The sequence below is a fragment of the Hermetia illucens genome, chromosome 2 (assembly GCF_905115235.1).
Source record: "Hermetia illucens chromosome 2, iHerIll2.2.curated.20191125, whole genome shotgun sequence".
Classification (NCBI taxonomy): domain Eukaryota; kingdom Metazoa; phylum Arthropoda; class Insecta; order Diptera; family Stratiomyidae; genus Hermetia; species Hermetia illucens.
In genome coordinates this window covers 51,435,132-51,458,136 of record NC_051850.1, presented here as the reverse complement: position 1 = coordinate 51,458,136, position 23,005 = coordinate 51,435,132, and the positions used below count along the sequence as shown (strand labels likewise).

The following is a 23,005-nucleotide window of genomic DNA, read 5'->3' as shown; positions in this document are numbered from 1 at the left end:
TGGTTATTTTATCTTCCTGCATTTTAAAAGTGGAACAGCAAAACGCGAATCGACCGGATTCTCATAAGACGCCGCCATTTTCTAACATCTCCCATCATCATCGGCCGTTAATTGCTTCCATGCGGGTCAAATCACCGCTCAAAACAACGTACAAGGGGCGCACTAGTTGTCCTGACGATTCCGTGCGGAAAGAGAAAAATGATTTCACTTACGCGACTGCCGACCATTACGAACGTCGGAGAAAGATGTAATCAAACTAAAAATACGATTCACAAAGCGATCTATGCAGCCCTTCATGCCACCAAGCCTGATAAGCGATTTACTAACCCAAATACTTGATCTATCTATCTCTATCATAAGTTTCTCGCCAATTGGTAAATTTATAGGAATGCCAATCACTCTTACCAGAGCAATTTTTACGATAAACCGGACATGCCCGTGCATACTTTGAGCAGATTTCAACGCAAGAATTTGTTCATCCGCCACTTCCACAAGTAATTAAACCTGCCAGTGCCACAAATCTTGAAGAAGCAATCAAACGAATAAAATCGGTGAAAACAATACATGATGACATCGCAACTTTGGAAAAATTTGAACCATCATTCTGGCTCAGTGAGTTATTGAGGAGGGCAGGACAACATCAGATTGGCAAAAAGTACAATCATTCCAAAATAGAACAAGAAAGGAGGAACACCGTGAGAAGCATCAATGCAGCGAAGATATTGCGTTGGATCAATGGCATAACCCGTTATGATTACATCCGAAATAAGGACATCAGTAATCGGTATGGGATTCCACCCATCGTGGAAAAATCGCGAGAGAAGTGTCTTATATGGTGTGGACATGTAATTCGCACTGATGAGAACTCACTAACATTGAAAACAATAGAGAACAACCAAAAGGACTGACCACACCAACCCTCAACAGGAGTACTCAATAATTACTCTAGATTCTGGAGGGCAATGTGCTTTTGTACTCTGGAAAGCCAAGTGGAAGCAGATGCGAATCTGGTGTCGGGTTGTCCCTGGCACCTGCCGCAGGTCCTTTGACCTAGGAGCCGGTTTCTAGCAGGATTCTGACTGCAAGATACCAATTTGGGTTAAAGAAGCGTCACAATTTCCTCTGCTATGACGGAGACTTCCATATCGTGGAGAAGGATGCTTTCTACGATAAATTACACGTAGTTCAGAAGAGGCTTCCTATAAGCGACATCGTGATCGTGAGGGGTTATTTGAACGCCAAGGTGGGATATAACCACGCTTTAATAGGACATGTGATGAAGAAACACGGTCTTGGCGACCGTAACGATAATTGTGGGAGGTTTGTGGATTTCTACAGCTTCCATCGCCTCGTCATTGGTGACACATTGTTCGAGCACAGTACTTCCCATAAGGCCACCTGGCCGACTCGGTACGAGCAATCAGATTGGCCGATTTACGCTCATCAGTAGATTTAAGAGTTCTCTTCTAGATGTGCGTAAGAGAGGCGCTGAGATAATGGTCGCTTACGTAAGCTTGTGTGCGGCATTTGGAAGGATATCTGCGTGCCCCCGGCCGTCGCAAAGATAATATCTAAAACAATCCTGAAATGCATTCAAGAACATCTCGAAAGCTTCATCGACAAAGAGCGAGCTGGTATCTACTCCAGATCCTCTTACATTGACCACATCAACACCCTACCGATCATTTTAAAACAGTGCGCGGAATTTAGATCTTCATTTCATCTGCTCTTCCTCCATTTCGAGAATGCTTTCGATAGCATGAGCAGGGAATGTATCTGGAGTACTCTACGCAGAAGGGACAGTCTGGAGAAGCTAATAGCTATTATCAGAGCGACATATGATGTCAAAATGTCATGGGCTGCACCGAGGTAAAACCTCTCAGCGATATTCAATGGACTATGACATCTTTCCTCGAACACATCGACTACGCTGACCACATCTGCTCACCGGGTCAAGGACCTTGCCCCAATAGCTCAGGATATGGAAAGTGACGCAAGTAGAGTTAAATTGAAGATAAGCAGCAACCAAACCTGGGTTCTCAATCTGGCGGGTCATTGCACTCCCCCTATCTACATCAATGTGCAAAACATAGGAGGCATCGATCAATTTGTATATCTATGAAGCATGGTTTCTGCCGGCGGTTGCACCGAACTGGATGTCACCCGATGCATTAACAGTGATATATCCACTTTTGCTCCCTTCCTTAACTAAAATCTAGAAATGAAGTTAATTCAACACCAAGATCAAGCTGTTCCGTGTTATATGGAAGCAGCATCTGAAAGTAATCGCCACTCTCACTCCGAAGCTTCAATCCTTCGCAACACCTGTCTGTTACGTGCCATCCGAGCACGCTGCTACATTCGAAATGAAGGCTGTGTAAGGACTTGCGAATACATTGTTACGTTGATGATGATGATGACTGGAAAGACTAAAGCCGAATGACCTATCCTCATAAAGGACTAAAGGTCTTAAGGAACAACCTATTCCACAACGAAGTCAACCAAGGTGCTGGGGTTGATCACAGGTTTTCCTCCTATAAATGCGGTCATAGCTTAGCAAGAGTTGATTTTGGTGGACAAAAATTCAATACTCTCCGAACACGTGATACCAGTCGACTCAGATATGAATTAGTATCTGAGTCAAATCAGCGTAATAATCACGAACGAGCGCAATGCGAAACACGTTCCCTCCTACAATATAGAGACTGAAGGGTATCCTCCCGGCTTGGAAGTCTTCTAACACGCTTCAAGGCCCAAATTCAATTGCATTTTCGCACCAAAGATTTTTTTATTGAATTAATTTTCCAGTTGAGTATTCGCGCAATTTTCAGCAGGGTTTAATATCGCGCTCAAAGAAAAGTAAGAATTCATGGAAACGCTGTTCTAAAGTGTATTGTTTTGGCGGCAACACTCAAAATGGCAACGCTAAATACTATAAATAATACTAATAATAACTGCCCTAAATATCATCTCTCTTAGACTAAACGAATGGATACATAAACTTTCAAATGTAATTATTCAAACCATAACTAAATTCGAATTTTATCGTTTATCTGAAACGGGCTAACAACACCTTAAAAAACAAATAGTTACCTCATTGGGGCCACAACCAATTTAACAAAACGCTGGTATGATTTATACTCGTCAGACTGAAAAAGAAAACCTACATGAAAATATTATACAACACTTAAATCTGGATGATGCCTTACAATCAACAGACTTTCTAATTCCATTTTTGGTTTAATATAAACGACAAGTTGTTGACTGGATCCTTGTTCTTGACGAGTTGCTAACAAACGACAATACAGGGTCCTTTTTACTGTGCAATATGAAATATCCAAATAACGCAGGCGTTCTAAGTGCTCCACAGAGCTAATAATTCCAATATCTCGGAAACCTGTTCCGTGAATATCCAACATTTCCAAATGTTTACACATCTTCGCAATTCTCACTAGGTGCTGGTCTTCCAATAAAGCTGAGTTTCTCAAGCTTAGCACTTTTAAGTTACCAAATTCACATATCCGACTTATAATATTCGTTTCCAAAAAATCCCCATCATTTTCTGGATAGGAGTTTCCAAAATTTACTTCTAGACATTCAAGCGATTCCTTCTGTTCATCAGCAAGCGTTTTTAGGTAAGTTGCCGCAATTGGTTCATAGCAACTGATCATTGACACTTCTCGTAAATTTTTCAGCTGAAAAATACGGCTTGGATCTTTGAACCAATACTTGTTGCCCACAATCAATATTTGTATGTCCGCTTGAGTGTCTAATAGAGTTTGTATGCAAGCATGTGTCAATTGCTTCAGGCCTACAATATTCAGTTTCTTTAGTTTATTGGATTTGCATATTTCGATGAAATTCCTCGCTTTAAAGTTTCGACAATTCTTCAAATTCAAATCCATGAGGTTGCGTAATTTATTTAAATCTTTCCCAGTGAGTTTGCTATCTTCTAGATTCAGAACTTCCAGTTTACTAAGACCCGATAGAAGAGAGCAGGAAGCGTTTCCAAGTATGCATTTCCGAAGGGTTAGAGCTTTGACATGCTTGGAAACGCTCAGTAATCGACTATAAACATCATTTGGTTTTAACTCACGTCCTGAGAGAACAATCTCCTCCAGGTTTTGGCAATATTCCGGTATAAGTCTCAAAAACCCAATGCTGTTTTCATCTTCACAAGTTGATACATGCCGATATTTTCTTATAAAGTCTCCATAGCAAGCTAGAATGCATTCTGCCTCTAGAGCCGAAAAAGTTATTTGAATATCAAATGCATCGAACGTTTCATTGTGAAGGGCATCTTTGATCAAGTCGATGGCGTTGTGGTGAATTAATGCTAGCTTTAATTTATCCACGAGGCTTAGATAAGAGAATATATGTTGAAGACTTTTCGTATCCAGGTCGTGGATTGTCCGGACTGGTTCTCCCATTTTGTCTTTGGACAGCTTCTTTGTCTTGAAGTAAAAAAAACTTAGACCTGATCCAATATTTACAAAAAATACGTCCGCGTCTCCGTCATCGAGCCCTGCAAAAGAGGAATTATTTTACGTCAATTAGCAAAAATAAGTGCAATGATTTGTAAATTTTGTGTAATATATATGCATGTACATGAAGAGTACTTTTGATATTAATTGATTTTTTTGAATAAAAATACAAGATGTACACCGAATATCAAATTCAGTCCAGTTATTTGCCAGGAGAGTGATGGGTTACAGTTATTTGTAATGAATTGCTGACTTTCTTTGGGCAGATATCGGTAGGAGTATTTCGGAGCCTAGACACCATATAGTTGCAAGTTGGTGATTTTTTTAATTTTTCGGTTGAGTAACTTTTGAGAATGTGTCCGTGAAAGAATCCAGCCTCCGCACTCCAAAGCCGTAGTAACACCAACCACATTCGTGCGTAGGAGGTCAGAGGAAACTTCTCAGGATCGAGGAGAATTGAATCCGTTCAGGAGAAGCTCAATGATTATGAGATCTCCTAAACTATCCAAGACGGCAAGAGACCTGGGCCAAAGGAGCTTCCTACACGTCCCGAAATGTGCGGAAGCAGAACCGGAGGTCACTCCGTGTTGTAGAACAGAATCCGAACTGCTTGGAGCAAAAATTGTTGAATTTTCGGAATTAATCGAAGACAAGCACAAAGCAAGAAGACATATAATGAGAGCCATCAAGGTCCTATACAACAAATAGCGGAGGATAGTGCCTAAAACACTGGCGTCACCAAGACAGTCGATATCCAATCAAACAGTTCGTAACCGCTGGACCAAGGAAGTTAAAAAGGAGAAGCAGAAAATGCGAATTCGTTCCCAGACTATCATCATTTCAAGCACAGGTAGTATAAAAAGAAAGAAAGCAGACCCTGATTCGGAGCACGAAAGGATGATCTAATACTGGAGCTGAAAAGGTCCGAAGAGACTAAAGTCGAGAGCTTCCACAGTGAAGTCAAAAAATTTACTTGGGGAAAGTTTTGCCGTGTGTACTCAAAGCATGAGATCGCTATAGAGTGGAAGCAACTAGACGAAGTTATATTCATACGATCCAGCAGCGAACTTGTTCTATACATTTACTATGAGAGTATTCATACGATCCAACAAACAATATTTTACTCGTGCTGGAAGGTATCCCAGTAGGAAAATTGAAAAACTATTCCATTGAAAATGAAGAAGCATAGGCATGTGCACGAGTTTTTTTAGGAATTGTTCCATTGGAGGCCAATTTATATCGAAATGTACCTCTCAGGAATGTAAGCATAGTTTTCGCAAATATAAAGTGTTTACATGTGTAGAGTGCAAAGCGAAGATAGTTGCATTGTGCCAAATTTCCTTCTTTTTCAGCTGTGAATGTATCATCAGCATGGATAAATTAACGAAAGAATGCTGAAAGAATGGTAGCTGCATTTGTCGATACTAATTTCACATGTATTCATTTTTCATTAGTTTATATTGATGAAATCATTGATGCAAGAACGAAATAGTTGCACAAAGTCCCACTGAGATGCGCACAATGATTTTCTTCCACCATAAAATTCAAGCCTGGAAACGAGTGTTTTTGGCTTCTACGGTGCTGTGTTTGCCACGCGCCGTACTGGATCATAGTAAATGTATGGAATAATTCTGAACGTACAGTGCTGGACACGATATCTGCTGAATCGTATGAATATTTTCGTCTGTGCTTTGCTGGATACGCTCCGTGCTGGAAACGATAGCTGCTAGATCGTATGAATAGAGTTTAAGGCAGAAATCTGCACCGCCTTAGTAGAGCAGTTCAAGCTGCATAACTTGCAGGGGCATTGTAAACCTCAGAAACGCGCTTGCTGGCACAGAGACGACAACCATGGATATCGGGAAGGTCTTTATTGAATAGGTAGTCTGTCGCCTTAGAGAGCAGATCTCTTTAAAGAGATCCTTCAAGTATCACTTGTAAGGACATCTGGCGACAGCATGCACAAGTGTCGGTCCGACATCAACAGTCGACTGAGCCAGGCGAACTTTAAAACGCTCCGCGTCTATTTGGTGTTTAATAATAATTTCGGAAGCAGTGAGCAAAACAAAAAACAAAAACAGTGAGAGTTGGTGAATAAGGTGAAAGTGACAAACAAAAGTGTATAATTATCTGAATACTTTGCAAGAAATTCTTCATTGACTCTTCAGTGATAATTTTCTCTTTGTTCATTTCATTTTCTTTGTTTGCCCTCTGTATTGAGCTAGATATTAACTAGCCGTTTACTGAATGTGTTAGCGGCTACAAACTTGACTAGTGAATAAAAAACCTTAAAAAGGAAACTGACGGCAGTAATATACGTGGTGCGAGCTTGTCTGCCCGTCGATCACGGAGACTCAGGTTCAAACCCGAGTAAGGACGGGACATTTTTTATCAACATTTTGAATTTTGTTTGTATAGTGCTGCGTATAACTTATTGATACTCATTCACCAGAATTCCATTTCAACCCTGGGTTTGAATCCCACTATTCGTCAAAAATTACAGCTTATTATCTTCACAAACACTATGGAATGCAGTGCTACGGTAGGTTACTTGCTTGCTCACAAAATTAGCCAACACGCCTCGATTAAGGATGCGAGTAGTGAGCCGGAGGCGATAACTAAGCTAGGGACAATGATAAAAAACCTCATGGAGTATGTAAACGCTCGACATAATGTCCATCACGCGATAAAGACCAAGTGCGTGCTATTAGAGCTGCGTATCTTGAAGTACGAGAAGAACTAAAGAAAGTAGTGAAGGGAAGAAACAGGGAGAAACTGCAGCACTGCAGTCATCGCCTAGAGTGCTGCTTCCATCTAGGGGCAGCCCCTTCACTATTAAGGAAACTCCGGAGCTCCGTAAAAGACCGAGAGAGTCTAATGGGGAACCGGAATCTCCTCGACGTAGCCAAAAACGCAAAATGGAGAAAACGCCTCCACGGCAAATTCGCGAAAGACTACCAGACCCTACGGCGAAAGACGGTAACTCCAACCAAGGTTCCACTTGGACTAAAGTGGAAAAGAAGAAAAAGCTGCAGAAGAGAAGCAGGCCCGATGCGCTAATAATAACAAAAACAGGTGAGCTTACGTACGCTGATATTCTGCGCAAGGTCAAAACAGACACCTCGTTAATGGAGCTAGGTGAAAGTGTGAACCGCATAAGGCGAACACAGAAGGGCGACCTATTGCTGGAATTCAAACCAGGCGAAAACAAGCCAGAAGACTTCGAAATCGAGTCGTCACTGGGTGAGGCAGCAGAAGTGAAGCTCAGTCAAAATCGTGTGGTTATTGAGTGTAAAGACTTGGACGAGATCACAACGAAGGAAGAAATTTGTCAAGCGCTACGATCCCAGTTGGGAATACAGTCGGTCCAGGAGCGAGATATTCTACGGCTGAGGAAGGCATATGGCGGCACACAAACTGCGTCCATAAGCCTAACACTTGAAGCGGCCAAAAGGGCTATCACAGCCAGTAAAGTTCGGATTGGCTGGGTCGTCTGCCGACTACGAGAGCAGATAACTCTGAAAAGATGCTTCAGGTGTTTGGAATTTGGGCACGTGGCGAAGAAATGTACTAGCGTTCACGATAGGTCCGACCTGAGTTGTAAATGCGGAAATAAAGGCCACATTGCAAAAGCCTGCGAAGAAAAACCCAATTGTCTGTTCTGCAGGCAAATAAATGACATTGACAGCGCCCATATCACAGGCAGCAGCACATGTCCGGTGTATAGGAAGGCGATCAACACCATGCGCAAATGAGGTTCCTACAGCTAAACCTGAACCATTGCCAAGCGGCTCAGGACCTGCTCTCCCAGACGATATTGGAAAACAAAATCGACGTTGCTATTATCTGCGAGCAGTACAAAAACCTAAACAGTGGAGTATGGGTCGCGGATAAGAGCGCAAAGGCAGCGATATGGACATGCGGAAATCGGGCCATAGAAGGAACCACCAAGATCCTCGAGAATGGCTTCACTAAGAGCAAAAATAGGCGGAATATCTATTTACAGCTGTTATGCGGCTCCAAGCCTTACGACAGAGGAGTTTCCCTCTTTGGTGGAGAGGCTAGCAACAGACGCACACAACCATAGTCCTAAGATAGTGGCTGGAGATTTCAACGCATGGGCTGAAGCATGGGGCAGCCGAGAAACGAACGCAAGAGGACTATTATTACTCGAAGCTCTTTCTCGTCTGAATATTGTAGTGGCTAACACTGGACGCGTGAACACTTTCCGTAAGAGAGAAATGGGCTCCGTGATAAATGTCACTTTTGTTAGCGATGTTTTAGCTAAGGATCTGCAGTGGTATGTCATTGACGAATATACACATAGCGACCACCAGGCCATCATTTTTGAAATCAGACATGGTAAACGAATGAAACGGTCTCGGACGAGAGCTGAAAGGTGATCAGCTAATTGGTTTGACGAGGAGATTTTCGGAGAGGTTCTGCAGCAAAATACAGCGCTTGAAGGAAGCGCAGAAAATAAAGCTTTGCAGATTGGCGAGAAGTTGCGACGAGCATGTGACGCATCCATGCCAAGGCATGTTGTATCACAGAAGCGAGTTCCGAACTTTTGGTGGAATTCTGAAATCGGAGAATGCCGCAAGGCCTGCCTCAAGGCCAGAAGGCGCAGTCAGCGAAATAGAAACCGATCTGGATACGAGCAATTACATGAAGAATATAAAAACGCTCGGAAGAAACTACATGTGGCCATAATGAAAAATAAAAGCGAACACTTTAACCGACTGTGTAATGAAGCTGACACGAACCCCTGAGGTGGCGCCTATAAAACCGTAATATCGAAAGTTAAAGGCAAACGCTCCCCACCGATCTCTTCCCCTACTCTCCTTGATGAAATAGTAACGGATCTTTTCGCACAGAATGTGAGTACCGCTGAACTTCCCACTGTCGAGATAGACACCGCCGAAGTTCCCATGGTAAGCGAAAAGGAGGTCCTCGAAGCTGCGGATAAAATTGTTGGAAATAAAGCACCTGGCTTGGATAGCATCCCCAATAAAGCACTGAAGGCAGCAGTAAAAATAGCTCCAAATATGTTTGCCGAGGCGTTCACCACATGCCTTAAAGAAGGAATATTTCCTACACAATGGAAGAAGCAGAAATTAATTCTAGTCCCCAAGCCAAACAAACCTTTGGGTGAAGCTTCGTTCTATAGGCCGATATGCCTTCTAAATAATACTGGCAAACTATTCGAACGAGTAATCTATAACAGATTAATTCGAATTGCCGAAAAGGATGGCGGTCTCTCCGAAAATCAGTTCGGTTTTCGAAAGGGGAGGTCTACAACGGATGCACTTGTCCTAGTAACTAACACAGCTAAGACCGCACTTGACGAGGGCAAATGTTGTGCAGTGATTACACTTGATGTGAAGAATGCCTTCAATTCCGCTAGATGGAGGAAAATACTTGAGTCCCTAATTAACTTAGACTTGGCGAAGTACCTGGTGCGCATTGTTGCCGACTTCCTAATCGATAGCACTCTGTAATGCGAATCAGATGAAGGAATGAAATCCTACCAAACGACATGCGGAGTTCCACAAGGGTCTGTCTTAGAGCCACTCTTGTGGATTATTATGTATAACGGGGTACTGACCCTAGAGCTTCCTACTGGTGTGGCCTCCATTGGTTCCGCGGACGATATTGGTGTGACGGTTGTTGCACGCCTTCTCGAGGAAGCCAAGCTCTATGCAAATGAAGCAGTCTATGAGATTAAATCCTGGTTAGAGAATGCTGGTCTACAGCTCGCAGAGCATAAGACGGAAGTAGTACTTATTACCAAGCGGAGAAAGTGGACTGCCATGAAGATCAAAGTTGGAACGCAAACAATTTATTCCAAGCCTGCACTTAAGTACTTAGATGTAATGATTGATCAGAGGTTGAATTTCAGATTGCATGTGGAGGGTGCAGCTACCAAGACATATAACATCGGAGCACTGGTTGCGAGAATGCTACCAAATATAGGTGGCCCAAGGCCGAGCCGTCGACTCCTTATTTCAAGGGTGGTCAGCTCGATCCTACTGTATGCAGCCCCAGTATGGGCAGATGCACTGGAAAATATAATAAATAAGAAAAAGATTGGAGCTGCGTATCGCATAAGTGTACTCCGAACATGTTGCGCTTACAGAACAATTCCTAATGAAGCAGCTTGCGTGATAGCAGGAATGATCCCGATTGAGATTCTGGCGAAAGAAATACAACGACTTTACGATCGAACGTACCTCACCGGAGAATCTCCTGCCTGTCGGCGACAGTTCGCACGAGCTGAAACTGTCGCGGAATGGCAAGAGAAGTGGGACGTGTCAGAAAAAGGCCGTTGGACTCACAAAATCATATGGGATATCCGGAAATGGATCGAGCGACCTCACGGCGAAGTAGGTTTCGACCTAACTCAATTCTTGAGCGGACACGGAGGCTATCGAGCATATCTGTATCGATTTGGGCGTGATGATTCGCCATTCTGCCCACAGTGTGCAAACATTCCAGAGGACGCAGAGCACGTCTTTTTTCCACTGCCACAGATTCGAAACCCAAAGGGCTACATTAGAAGCTACAACCGGGGAGCACTTTACACCCGAAAATATCATGGAGCTTATGGTGAAATCCAAGGGGATATGGACCGAAGTTGAAAAAGTGATTACAGCCATCGGAAAGAAGCTTAGGCAGGAGGAAGTCATCCGAAAGAATGAACGCGAGAGGAACACGAATCTTGACATGAGCGCAGAATAAATTCTGATCCAGCCCCGCGACGTAATACCGAATGCAAAAAGCATGCACAAGTGCCGTTGATTGGCCGGAACGATGAAGACGAACAGAGTCACATTGTAACACAATATAACAAGGATCCCATATGTATGCTGTGCGAGGAAAACAAGACCCTAGGCAGCGGACATATTGCCGGAAGCGGCAAGTATCATGAGGTGGTAAGTACGATGAAAAAATGAGGTTGAGCCAAATCAACCTCAATCACTGTAGGGTCCCTCAAAATCTGATCTCGCGATAATAAGAGAATCTTATAGAAACCCTAACAATAATGTATGGGCAGTTGATCCTGGAGTAGAGGTGGTTTATGGTCATGTGGCCAAAAATAGACGGCATATTCGCCTGACATTGGCTGAATTGAAGATATGTTGGACAGATTGGTCTTGGACGCAAAAGAACGAAGACCTAAAGTTATTGCCGTTGAATTCAATGCATGGGACACAGAATGGGAAAGTTCACTGACGAATGCAAGAGAGTTTTATCTCTTTTAGGTATATATTATTGACTAACGGTGGTCAGTTTGATACTTACCGAAAAGGGTGATCCGACTGCATTGTGGGTGGGGGAGCCGGAGGTAAGTGTATAGCAATGGTCGAAAAGTGAGGAAAACTTTAAAAATACTTTTTAACACTTCTAAATGGCTTTGGCTTTCCTGATGAGAATTCAATGAAAAGAAACCTTATTTCTGATCACCGCCTTAATGGGCGAGTGGAGCCGGAGGTAAGTGTCTAGGCTGTGCGACGCAATTGGCGAAAAGTAAGGAAAAGTTTAAAAATACTGTTTAACACTATTGAGTGGCTTTGGTCCACCTCCTGATGCGAATTCAATGAAAAAAAAAAAACGCCTTAATGGGCGGGGGGAGCCGGAGATATATCCTTCCATATCACGAAGAGCATCGTGACGGGATGCAGCTCATCGATACTATACTCTCCCCAGTAGAAGGCCTAACTGAGAGCAATGGGAAGGATTGATCAGGAGGCAGAGGCCGATATAAACCCATGCGGAAGTGCCTTCAAGATTGGAATGGGAGGATTTAAAGGTCTGAAAGCTCCACAAATTACATGTCCTGATCTCTCCCTGAAAATTACTCAGAGTTTATATTGTGGAGATTTGGAGTAGGCTGGGAGACAACAAAGCACCGAGTCTCAATGGCATAAAAAACAAAACACTTAAACTGACTATTAAGTCGACGCCCCACATATTTGTAGAGTGCGTAGTTGTTTGAAGCATGCCTGTTGAATGGAATTTTTCCTAAGATATGGTAACGTCAAAGGCTAGTATTGTTGCCTAATTCTGGTAAGCCTGGTAAGCCTGCGGACCACTCTCTCTACTAGAAACTATGGGTAAAATGTTGGAGCGAAGAATCTATAATAGATTGCTCCCGGCTGTAGAAAGTCTGGGAGGTTTGCGTGCGACCAGATCAACAGTCGACGATATCAAACTGATTATTGGCTTAGATGAAAATGCAATGTACGAAAAGGATCGCACGGGCAAGTATAGTGATTACCCTTGATGTGCAAAGTGCATTCAACTCAATTGAAATATTATAAGGAAGTTTTTGACGGCGATCGCTGTACCCAGTTACTTTATTGGACTTAAGCGAAGATTGGCCTAGTAATTGCATCGTATATCCACATTACAGTCACACACAGTCCATGTGAGAGATCATATCATCTTTACCTATACATGTGTGTTCCAAAGGAGCTTCATATCTAAAATGACTCCCAGATACTTCGCTTCTTTGGAAAGTTGCAGAGATGTACTCCTCATACATCCATATAAAAGACAAAGACCTTTCGGTTTCCTCTTCTTATCCTCGATAACTTAATTGACAAAGAATATGCTACTTTCCCTGTGTTCCCAATATCCTGCCGATTGGTAGAGCATTATCCTACAGAGATCGTTTTTCCAAGTTTATTCTAACGTGCGATCAAAATTGGATTCTGTATAATAACCTGCAACGTTAAGGACAATAGTATGCAACACAGATGCAAGAACATTACTTCATCCGACGAAGGTGGTAGTAACTGTATAACAGACTCGTGAACGTGGTACCTATCATTCATTTTGAAACGTTGTGAAACTACGACCGCATGATAAATTGAATCATCTACAGCCTCCACTACTCAACAGGTGTTAACCCATACTTCTCTACCATATCGCAGAAAATACATTCGATTCCACTGATGAGAGCCAGGATGGAATTGGGCTCCAAGCAACGAGATAAGTTGGCTAATTTACTGCTAGCGTTTGTTGTCAAAATGAGGGTGAACAAAATTTCATTGTTAATGAAATGCGTGCGGCTAAGCTGTGTAGGGTACATCAAGGAAAGATTACTAGGAGCTGATTAAGGTAACATGTTTTAGAAATGGCCGATGAGCAGCAAAACAATCAGGCGAGACCTTAACCTACACATTCGAACAAAGATTACTAAAATGGATCCCCGGTCCAAACGGCTAAAAGAAAACCTTTTCTTATTACATAATCGTTAGCGCAACAATCCAATTGGATCAGGACCTTGAAGTGTGTTGGCGCACTTCATTCGAGATCGTGACGATCCACTGCAGGATTACAGTATCCTGTAGGAGGCAATGTGGTCAGCATTGCGCTCGCCCGAGATTATTACCCTGATTAGACTCAACGAGTCACAGCTGAGTCGACTGGTATCCGACGTCAAATCACGATACAAATGCCACTGGCACCAGTGAGATATTCGAGACCCTGATCCAATATAGATTGTTGCGCCAAGCATTGTATATTCCTTATTATTTGGGGTGTGCAGGGAGAGATTCAAAGAAAATTTTCATTTCATTACATAAAAGTATCCCCTGCGGGATGGAGCCCCTTCGAGTTTCTCGGAACGGTTAGGGGGGTTGGAAAAGAGATGGTGGAGGAAAATAAAAAACCAAAGAACAGGAAGGACATGAGGAATACCGTAATCCGCATGAGCTCTGCAAATACACCATGACCTTTGTCACAGTATGTATTAATAACAAAAAATGTTATGGTTGAAATCAGCTTCCAGCGACCAATAACATGATAGATACATCGATATTGAACCATTCCCAAACTTTACCGCCGTTTTTTACAAACGAGACTATTCTAAAAGCTATAACGATTCCAGCATTGCTGCAGATTAAACATTTTTCCTTACATGGATTTTTTGTAGGAATGCGAACAGCCTACAGTTCGGAAAGGATGCATCGCACCCTGCTATAAAACCCGAAACACACTCATCACACTTTAGCGAAAGGATTTACAAATTCTCACTCGATTTCCATTCCACTTGTTTGTATGTGAAAATATGACCGACCGGAGTAGAGTCTAGAACTGAAATGAAATATTTCCAGCTCTGCGAGTTTAAGTAACTGACATTACACAAAAATACGAAAGTCACATATGACTCATTTACTTCGACCAAGAACAAGGTAAAAAAACTCCATCACGTTTAGCATTCTCAAACAAAATTATAATAATACCTTGTACTGGCAGTGATTCAATATCCCATATAGGAAAGTTGACGTTAGTCGGCTGATTGGATGCGTATTACACAATTTCTCGCAAGTTGACATAACGACATGTCAATCCATCTTCTTCTTCTTCTGAGTTCTTGTGCAGGAATGCTAGCCAGCTGATGTTTAGAAGCTAAAATATGTTAACTTACATAACTATGCGATTGACTAAAGATAGATCCCTATGTCTCACCTCGTTTCTACTGAACCTCTGTGTACATTTATGATTATATTGCGTCGCATATCTATATTATGAACCACCCTTACTTCTATTTGCATCATGTGCTATGACAATTTGCTTAAAATTTAGGGGAATCCCCGGTAACTGACGTGAATATTTTTATTTTTTTTATTTAGTATTAGTTTATTTGGGTATGGATCTTGACATTACAATTGATATACAGCACTTTTTTTTCTCATTATGTAACTGTATAATTATGTTACATACCCTGCTGATAGGATTTATCTCTAGATAATGAAACCATACTTCACAACGATACGCAAATTGCTATTTTTTTCGGAGTTATCACAATCTCGACAGATGCCGGATTTTACCTAAACTAACGCTAACTGCCAAGCATTTGGGCTCGGACGATTCTACCTACTTAAAAAGTAAAGGGAAAAGGAGAACTAAGTTTTTTTTCCTTATCCTGTAAATATTTTTATCTTTTCCCCGCATACGATCGTTTCGGAGACCACGTGCCTCTTTCTTCAGTGCTAGTACCTAATTAATTAATCTACCTTAAGCTACCCTTATTTATGTTGAAACTTTTTAGCTCTAATAATTACATCATGCTTAATTAATTTATCCTACCCATACTTTCCACATCTTTCTATTTTTTGTATTTGTTACATGTTACATAGCTTTTTCACCAGGTTTCCTTCACCGTGGTTTAGGGTTACCTGGCTCTCTTCGTTGATGATGTATAAGCTTTCTGCTGCATCTAAGAGATGGGGTTTCCGCACCCGCTTTTATCACATCCACATTGTCTATCGTTATGGCATGTCCCTCTTCCACCATATGCCTTGCAACCATAGACTTTATGTTTCGAGGATCATCGCTTTTACGTTTGTTGTACTCTCTTAGGTGCTCCTCGAATCGAGTTGTCACTAGTCTTTTAGCCTGCCCAATGTATACTTTTTCACATTCTGGGCAGTTGACCTTATAGATTCCACTCATCTCTTCTTTATTGAATTTATCTTTGGTTGAACCTAGCTTACTCCTCAGTTGTCTGTTAGCGCTTGTGCTTACTCTTTCGATGTTGTGTTTTGAGAGCGTATTCCTTATTTTGTCCGATAGCGATGAGAATGTAATGCTTGCTCTGATAGGAGCATTATCCCTTTTTTGTTGTTTGTAGAGTGTTGTGAGTTGATCCCTATTTATTCTATTTTGCTTTTTACGTAATATTCTACCTATTTCCCCCCTACTGTATCCGTTTTTTACCGCTGTGTCTTTTATATAAGTTATTTCTTTTTTGAATCGCTCTTCTGTCAATGGTGTCACTAGCAGCCGATGTATTATACTGTAGTAAGCCGCCATTTTCTGCCCGTATGTGTGTTTCGATCCTTGGTATGGTTCGCTTTGTATGAGTTTTCTCTCTGTATATGTCAAACTCGAGTTTATTGTTGGTTCTTATTATTGCTAGGTCCAAACACGCTATCCGCTGGTCAACTTCCTTTTCAATTGTGAAAGTTATGTTGCGATCGTATGCGGGTAAAAAATAAAAATATTTACAGGATAAGGAAAAAAACCTAGTTCTCATTTTTCAACTTATATACCAACTGTAAAAAAAACATGGACACTAATTTCAACTAAGTAAAGGGACGTTGGCGGTAGGTCAATGGGAGAATCCGTCCAGAACTCCCCACAACATCGAGCACGTATGCAGAATGGTGTACTTCTGCATAGTTTGAACCAGACTGTGCGAAAGTCCCAGGACATCAAGGAAAGCCGTGAGGGATTTAGATACAATACCTGTAGCTGACAATATTATGGGAACTACAACCACCCGCTCGAGACGCCAAATTTCTTTGATTTCCCGAGCCAATGGCTCATAGTTCACATTCTTCTCCACATCTCTCTCACTCTCCGTTCAATATTGCTATCATGGGGGTAACAACATCAATAATATAGGCGGAGCAACCCGTCAGGCTCCTTATGTGGAGTATGGCGATCAGTCAGAACTTGCCGGTCTCAATACATACTGTAAACAGAACCATCAAGTACTGCTTCCGGCTCATATCGGTAAAGCGGACAGCCCATGCTTGTATGCAAGGTTTTGATAGATAACCTTACATACAGCATTATGCCTAGTGATGTATTGCACCGGTGCTATAACAGTACAGCCAGAAATGAGATGATCCAACGTCTCTAACGCCGAACCACACATTCTGCCCTGATCGTTCTCCACCCGTTCTTTCATGATGAGCTTTTTATAAGCTCGGGTGGAGACCACGCCGTCCTGAATGGCACACATGAACCCCTCCGTCTCAGCAAAGGGTTTCCCAGCACACAGCCACCTGTTCGACAGATGCAAATCGACAAATGGCTGCCAAAGACAATTCACGTGTTTACCGTGCATTGCCTTCGACTTCCATTCATCGATCCGCTTGGTCCGACTTCGCCCCACTCAGAGGACGGAAAGATTGATCCTTCAAGTTAAGTGGATTCAGCTCACAGTTCGCCTTACAGACAGCCGCATGCAAGGGACTCGCCTGCTCTTTGCAGTAAAAATATGCGCGCAGCGAGTCGCCTTGGCGATGATCTTGTGCCGCCACGTCAACCACGCCCCTACCTTCGATGTCACGAGGCAGGTTCATCCGCTCCACGGCAGACTTTGGGTGATGCATTCGGAATTTGGACATAGTTGTCCGAATCCGCCGCTGGACGTTTTCCAGGTCGGTCTTCGTCCACGGCAATATTCCGAATGCATAAGCCAGTGAAGGGATAGCGAATACATTCAACGCGCTCATTTTATTCTTCCCCGAGAGATGCGATTTCAGCACCAGCTTTACACGTCGCAGGAATTCGGACAGAAGAGCTTCCTTCAGATCATCAACTCGAGCATGGGTTCCTTGCAGAATTCCTAGGTACTTTTAGAAGTCTGTCTCGGTCATAGCTTCGATGTGGAGGTCACCAATGCTATGTCCGGCATGCGGCTCGGATGGCTTGGATTCGACACTTGTCTAATCCAAACTCCATCCGAATATCACGGCTGAACATGTCTATTATTCGCAACAGATTTCTAAGATGGTTGTCAGTTCCAGCATACAGCTTGTTGTCATCTAGGTACATCAAGTGTATGAGTTCGCACTTAGCACGTAGGCCATACTTTATTGCAAAACCATGCCATGAAAGGTGTAAATTCCTCCGGCCGACTCATGACCTCATTTATACTGCGTGCCAACCGACTGTGTACGCTGGTAAATTTCTTATACCAGAAATTCTGCACCCGATCCAGACCTGGGCCCCTCCAGTTCTTCGAGATGTTTATGGCTCGTCGAACTTCCTCTTCGGTAACATCCGTAAAATTCATGCCAGGTGTATTGGCATGGCGGGTGCCTTCGGCGGTGATCCACTCAGCATGCTCAGCATGCTGGGCGGGTAACCCTCAAAGTCCACCCCAATACTCTTTCGCTTCCTTCACCGAGAACTGTATTGTCTGGGCGCTCTGTTGGGATTCGTTGAGAGATCTGAAAAAGCTCCGCTGGTTCCTCGCGTATCTTGCATTCTGGACACGTCTGGAATAACTTTCGCCATACCGTCGTAACTGACTGCATATGACAGAAAATTTCTGTTTTAGTGTATCCAGAATTTCAACAACGGGTGTCTCACAGGGGATGGCATAGTTCCGGTAAACCCTCTGCACTTTATTTCTCACCCGTCGGCTGGCATTGCCAGTGCTGATTTGAATCAGTCTAGCAATGTCCTGCCTTAGTGAGTCCCGCCGACGTTCCAGACGAATTTTCGATGGTGGATCTCTTTTGTCACCCAAACCAATAACACGAAAGCGAGTCTTCTGACCGTGCAATCTGATAGCCGCAACTGCACCACAATACACAAGTGATTGTAGTTGCAGCAGCGACATATCAGCATACAGTCGAGACGCAATCTCATCATTGATTTGAGATAGAATTCCCGGAGTTTCTGAAGATGCATAGAGTCTGAAAATACCTGATCTATGCAAAGGATCCATATCCGAGAATTCTATACACGCTCTTTGGAATTGGTCCTGAACCTCAGCGGAAATATCAGCTGGACGGTAGAGAAGAGTGCTTCGGCGAGTACTGAACCTGTTGCCTGCAGTGCGGCGTGGTGTTGTCGATGCCGCCGCATCTGCCCCCATCGACTCTCGGTCACCAGTTTCCCCGATGACTTCAAGTCGAACAGGTTCCCTGATGGTGGCCGGGATTGTGTCGCTGCGAGTAATAAAGCGGTACTGGTCTGCGACTCGCTGCACACGTGCGCGAATTGCGGGAAACGCTCAACGAATCTCTAGTGCAACAAGGGGCGGTAAGATGTTGTACCCGCCCCCGCCGTTATTTCGTAGTAGGAGCGGATGATGAAGAGGTTCATTTCTTTAGTCCATTTCATCCGCTTCTTACGCGAACCTGCTGAAGTGGTCGCCACAGATTGTGGCGAAACAGCTGCAGCAGGCGGAGCTGTGCTCCTGGTCGTCGTGGCGCCTAGACGTCGAACCGCCCCACGACTAGCGGTTTCGACGCCGTGCTGTCCATTACGAGAGCTCGACCCAGTCACCAAGTCAGACGACTCCCGCCGGTTATCCGTACCGGACCTCAAATTTCTCCTTCTTCTCATTGTTGGTGGTGCATTTTATCCCTAGCTGCCAGGTGTTGAGATAGCTTCCTTAGTGAGTAATCTGCAAGACTGCAAAGTTCCTGCACTTTCCTCACCTACCCCCTGAGACGCTGCGGTAGCGTACAGCTATTCAGACTGAAGCTATCCATCCCTCCTCCTTTCACAACCGGGCTTGGGACCGGCTTCGGCGAAGTTCTATTTTTTTTGTTATTTTTTTATTTTTTTTTTATTTATTTATTTTGTTTGCTTTATAACAGCAGCGATAAAGTCCCAGCAAGATACAAATGGCAGAACTGGGCACGGTTATCGCAGTTTGGCATCCTACCGCCACCAGTACAAGGATTTCTCCTCTTTATCCCGCTTAATATCAATTGACGTCGCCCTGGAACTGATGCATATACACATATGTATATGTCGCTTCCATACATATACATATGTTTACATAGGTAAATTGAATACCGTTGGTACTAAATATCCATTCGAATAACTGATACTGAAATATAAAAACCTAAAAAAGCTAACTAAGAGAATCTCATGTGCCTACCGCTCATATGAGTTCACTTTATTTAATGATGACGTTATATACATCCTAGAGTGCAATAAATTCACAGAAATAGTGGAATTTCCTTCAAAAATTATCTATTATGTTATTATTTATTCTGGTACCAAATTTGTAATTTTTTTTAATACCGAATAAGGCCCTGAATCTTGCCGTGAAATCCTAACCGAACATGAATTATGGAAGCGGCAGAAGTCGGTACTGCAGCTTAACGCTGGTAAGCCCCCAGCTGAACTATTTGCCTATAAACCCTTATGTCTTCTGGACACTATGGGGAAAAAATTGAAGCAGGTGGTTTACCATAGATTATCCCTGGTTGCCGAGAGCCAAGAAACCCTATCAGATCAGATCATTAATACCATCGAATTAGTTACTGACATGTCCGAAAATGCAATTCACAGAAAAGGTAATACTAATGATTATTGCGTGGTGGTAACCGTGAAAGTGATGCAAGTTTCTAGCGACAATTAGTTACCGTCAGTACCTCTATAGGTTAGAATTGGACACCTCACTTGATTGTTCACACTGCGATGGAGTCTGAGAGGACTCAGCCCACGTATTCTTCCAAAGTCCAAGATTCATGGAAAAAAGGAAAAATATTGTCGGGAGAATGTTAGCATATCAGGAAAATTGCGATGCGATCAACTCCATGATCGCAGGAATCCAAGTTAAACTGCAAAAAGCAGAAAGCAGGCGCGATTACGAACGCCAGATGGAGCTAACTCCGCCCTGTAATGTAATATCAAATGGTAGTTCCGCGGAGAAGGGTGTTGGGAGTGGCTTTTATAACTCTGGGATAAACTTAAGGGGGGTTTTACTCAATTTTCCCAAAAATATGGTAATATACTATTATTAACTTAATTTGAATAGATATCAACATGGAGAGTATTTCGGGGCTGGGGACTATATAGAGGCAGCTTCATGAATGTTTTCAAATTTTCCGGTTGGCTAGTTTCTGAGAATGGGTCCGTTAAAGAAATCATCACTTTCCACCCCTTCCATTCCCCGCCTTTCTAACTAAGACCGGCATCGAAAAGTACTAATCAAGACCTTTCATTTGATACCCCACATGACTATATTCGGTGAAATAAAAATGTACACCCCACTTTGATATGTATGGGGAAATGGGGACAGGATATGAGATCGGTAATAGACCTTACGTTTGTTAGCGATTCATTATCTAAGGATCTCCAATGGCAGGTGAGCGAGGAATATACGCACAGTGACCATCAGACTATCATCTTCCAGATGGAGCGTAGGACAGGAGCAAAGCGAATCAAGAACACTGCAGTATCGGGTTGGACATCCGAAAAACTTGATGAGGAAATGTTCGAGGAAATACTTCTGCAGGAAGCAATGCCGGTGGGAACCGCACGAGAAAAGGTGGCGCAGATCCTTGAAAAGTTACAAAAAGCTTGTGACGCTTCCATGCCTCACCGCACGGTACTCAAAAAACGAATGCCCAATTTCTAGTGGAATGCCGAAATCGAAGAACTTCGTAAAGTTTGCCTTAAAGCCTGAAGACATAGCCAACGTGGCAGGAACCGGTCTGAGGCTGAAGAGTTTTACAACCAATATAAGAAGGCGAGGAAAGAATTGCAAGCAGCCATCTCTAGAAGTAAAACTGAACACTTCAAGAGGTTATGCACGCAAGCAGACTTCGACCCATGGGGAGGTACATGCAAGGCTGCGGGAAATCATTAGCACTTTCTTCAAGTTAGTCGAACCTACCCACTGTCCAGGTAGATCCCGGTAAAATTCCCGAGGTCACCACGAAAGAAGTCCTAGAAGCCGTGAAGAAGATTGTCGAAAATAAATCCCCAGGTTTAGACGGCATATTCCGAATAAAGCACTGACAATGGCCGTCGAAACAGTTCCAAGGTGGTTCGCTGAAGCATTTACGACGTGCCTCATAGATGGGATTTTCCCGGAAGAGTGGAGGAAACAGAAGCTTGTGCTAATTCCGAAGCCAAATAAACCTTTGGGTGATCCTTCGCCTTATAGACCTATATGCCTGCTAAACGGCATCGACAAACTTTTCGAACGGGTCATCTTCAATAGGCTTGTACCAATCACAGAAAAGGAGGGTGATCTCTCAGACAGACAGTTCGGATTCCGAAAGACAAGGTCTACTGTCAATGCCATCAGCACGGTGACGGAAATTGCGGGAAAAGCAATGGAGGCCAATAAATCTTGCGCGGTAGTTACTCTCGATGTGAAAAATGCCTTTAATACGGTAAGTGGAGCAAAATAATTGCGGCCTTAGCCAAATTGGGCGCTCCTAAATATCTGGTGCACATAGTCATGGAATTTCTCCGGGAGAAGATATTGTGTTACGATTCGGACGATGGACCTAAGACGTATACAACAACCTGCGGTGTTTCATAAGGATCAGCCCTCGGTCTTCTCCTGTGGATAATAATGTATGACGGAATTTCAAAGTTGCAACTACCCAAAGGAGTGACAATCATTGGCTTCGCAGACGATATTGGAGTAACTATCGTGGCACAAGACATTGATGAGATCGAGGTACTCACAAACGAGGCGAGGTCTTGGCTAGAGGAAGCTGGTCTGACACTCGTGGAGCATAAAACCGAGGTAGTTTTGATTACAAAACGAAGGAAGCAGACTTCGATAAAGATCAGGATTGGTGAATACATTATACAGTCGCAGCCAACGCTTAAATACCGGCGAGTCCTATACCAATCGTTGGCAATTGGCACCAAGTGAATCTATTTTGGAATGACAAAAAAGATGGGATGATTCACCTAAAGGATGCTTGACACCCGGGATTATTCCATATGTCTCTAAATGGATCAAGCGAAGGCACGGTGAGGTTAGTTACCACCTAACTCAA

At 43.1% G+C, this 23,005-nt stretch overlaps 1 protein-coding gene across 6 annotated transcripts in view; it reads right to left on the bottom strand.

Annotated features, from left to right (window-relative positions):
- Positions 1-15,468, bottom strand: part of LOC119650395 — a 30,612-nt gene extending 15,144 nt beyond the window's left edge. For 3 of the 6 annotated variants that reach the window (XM_038053160.1, XM_038053161.1, XM_038053162.1), the window contains exons 1-3: positions 14,413-14,663; positions 3,210-4,525; positions 3,094-3,149 (exon numbers count right to left, since the gene is read on the bottom strand). In XM_038053160.1, coding sequence (XP_037909088.1) covers positions 3,094-3,149; positions 3,210-4,430 — 1,277 coding nt within the window. In that variant the 5' untranslated portion in view covers positions 4,431-4,525; positions 14,413-14,663. Of the gene's footprint in view, positions 1-3,093; positions 3,150-3,209; positions 4,526-14,412; positions 14,664-14,737 lie in introns of those variants that run through there. The other 3 variants (XM_038053157.1, XM_038053159.1, XM_038053158.1) reach the window with 2 other exon arrangements.
- Between the last annotated feature and the right edge of the window lie 7,537 nt (positions 15,469-23,005).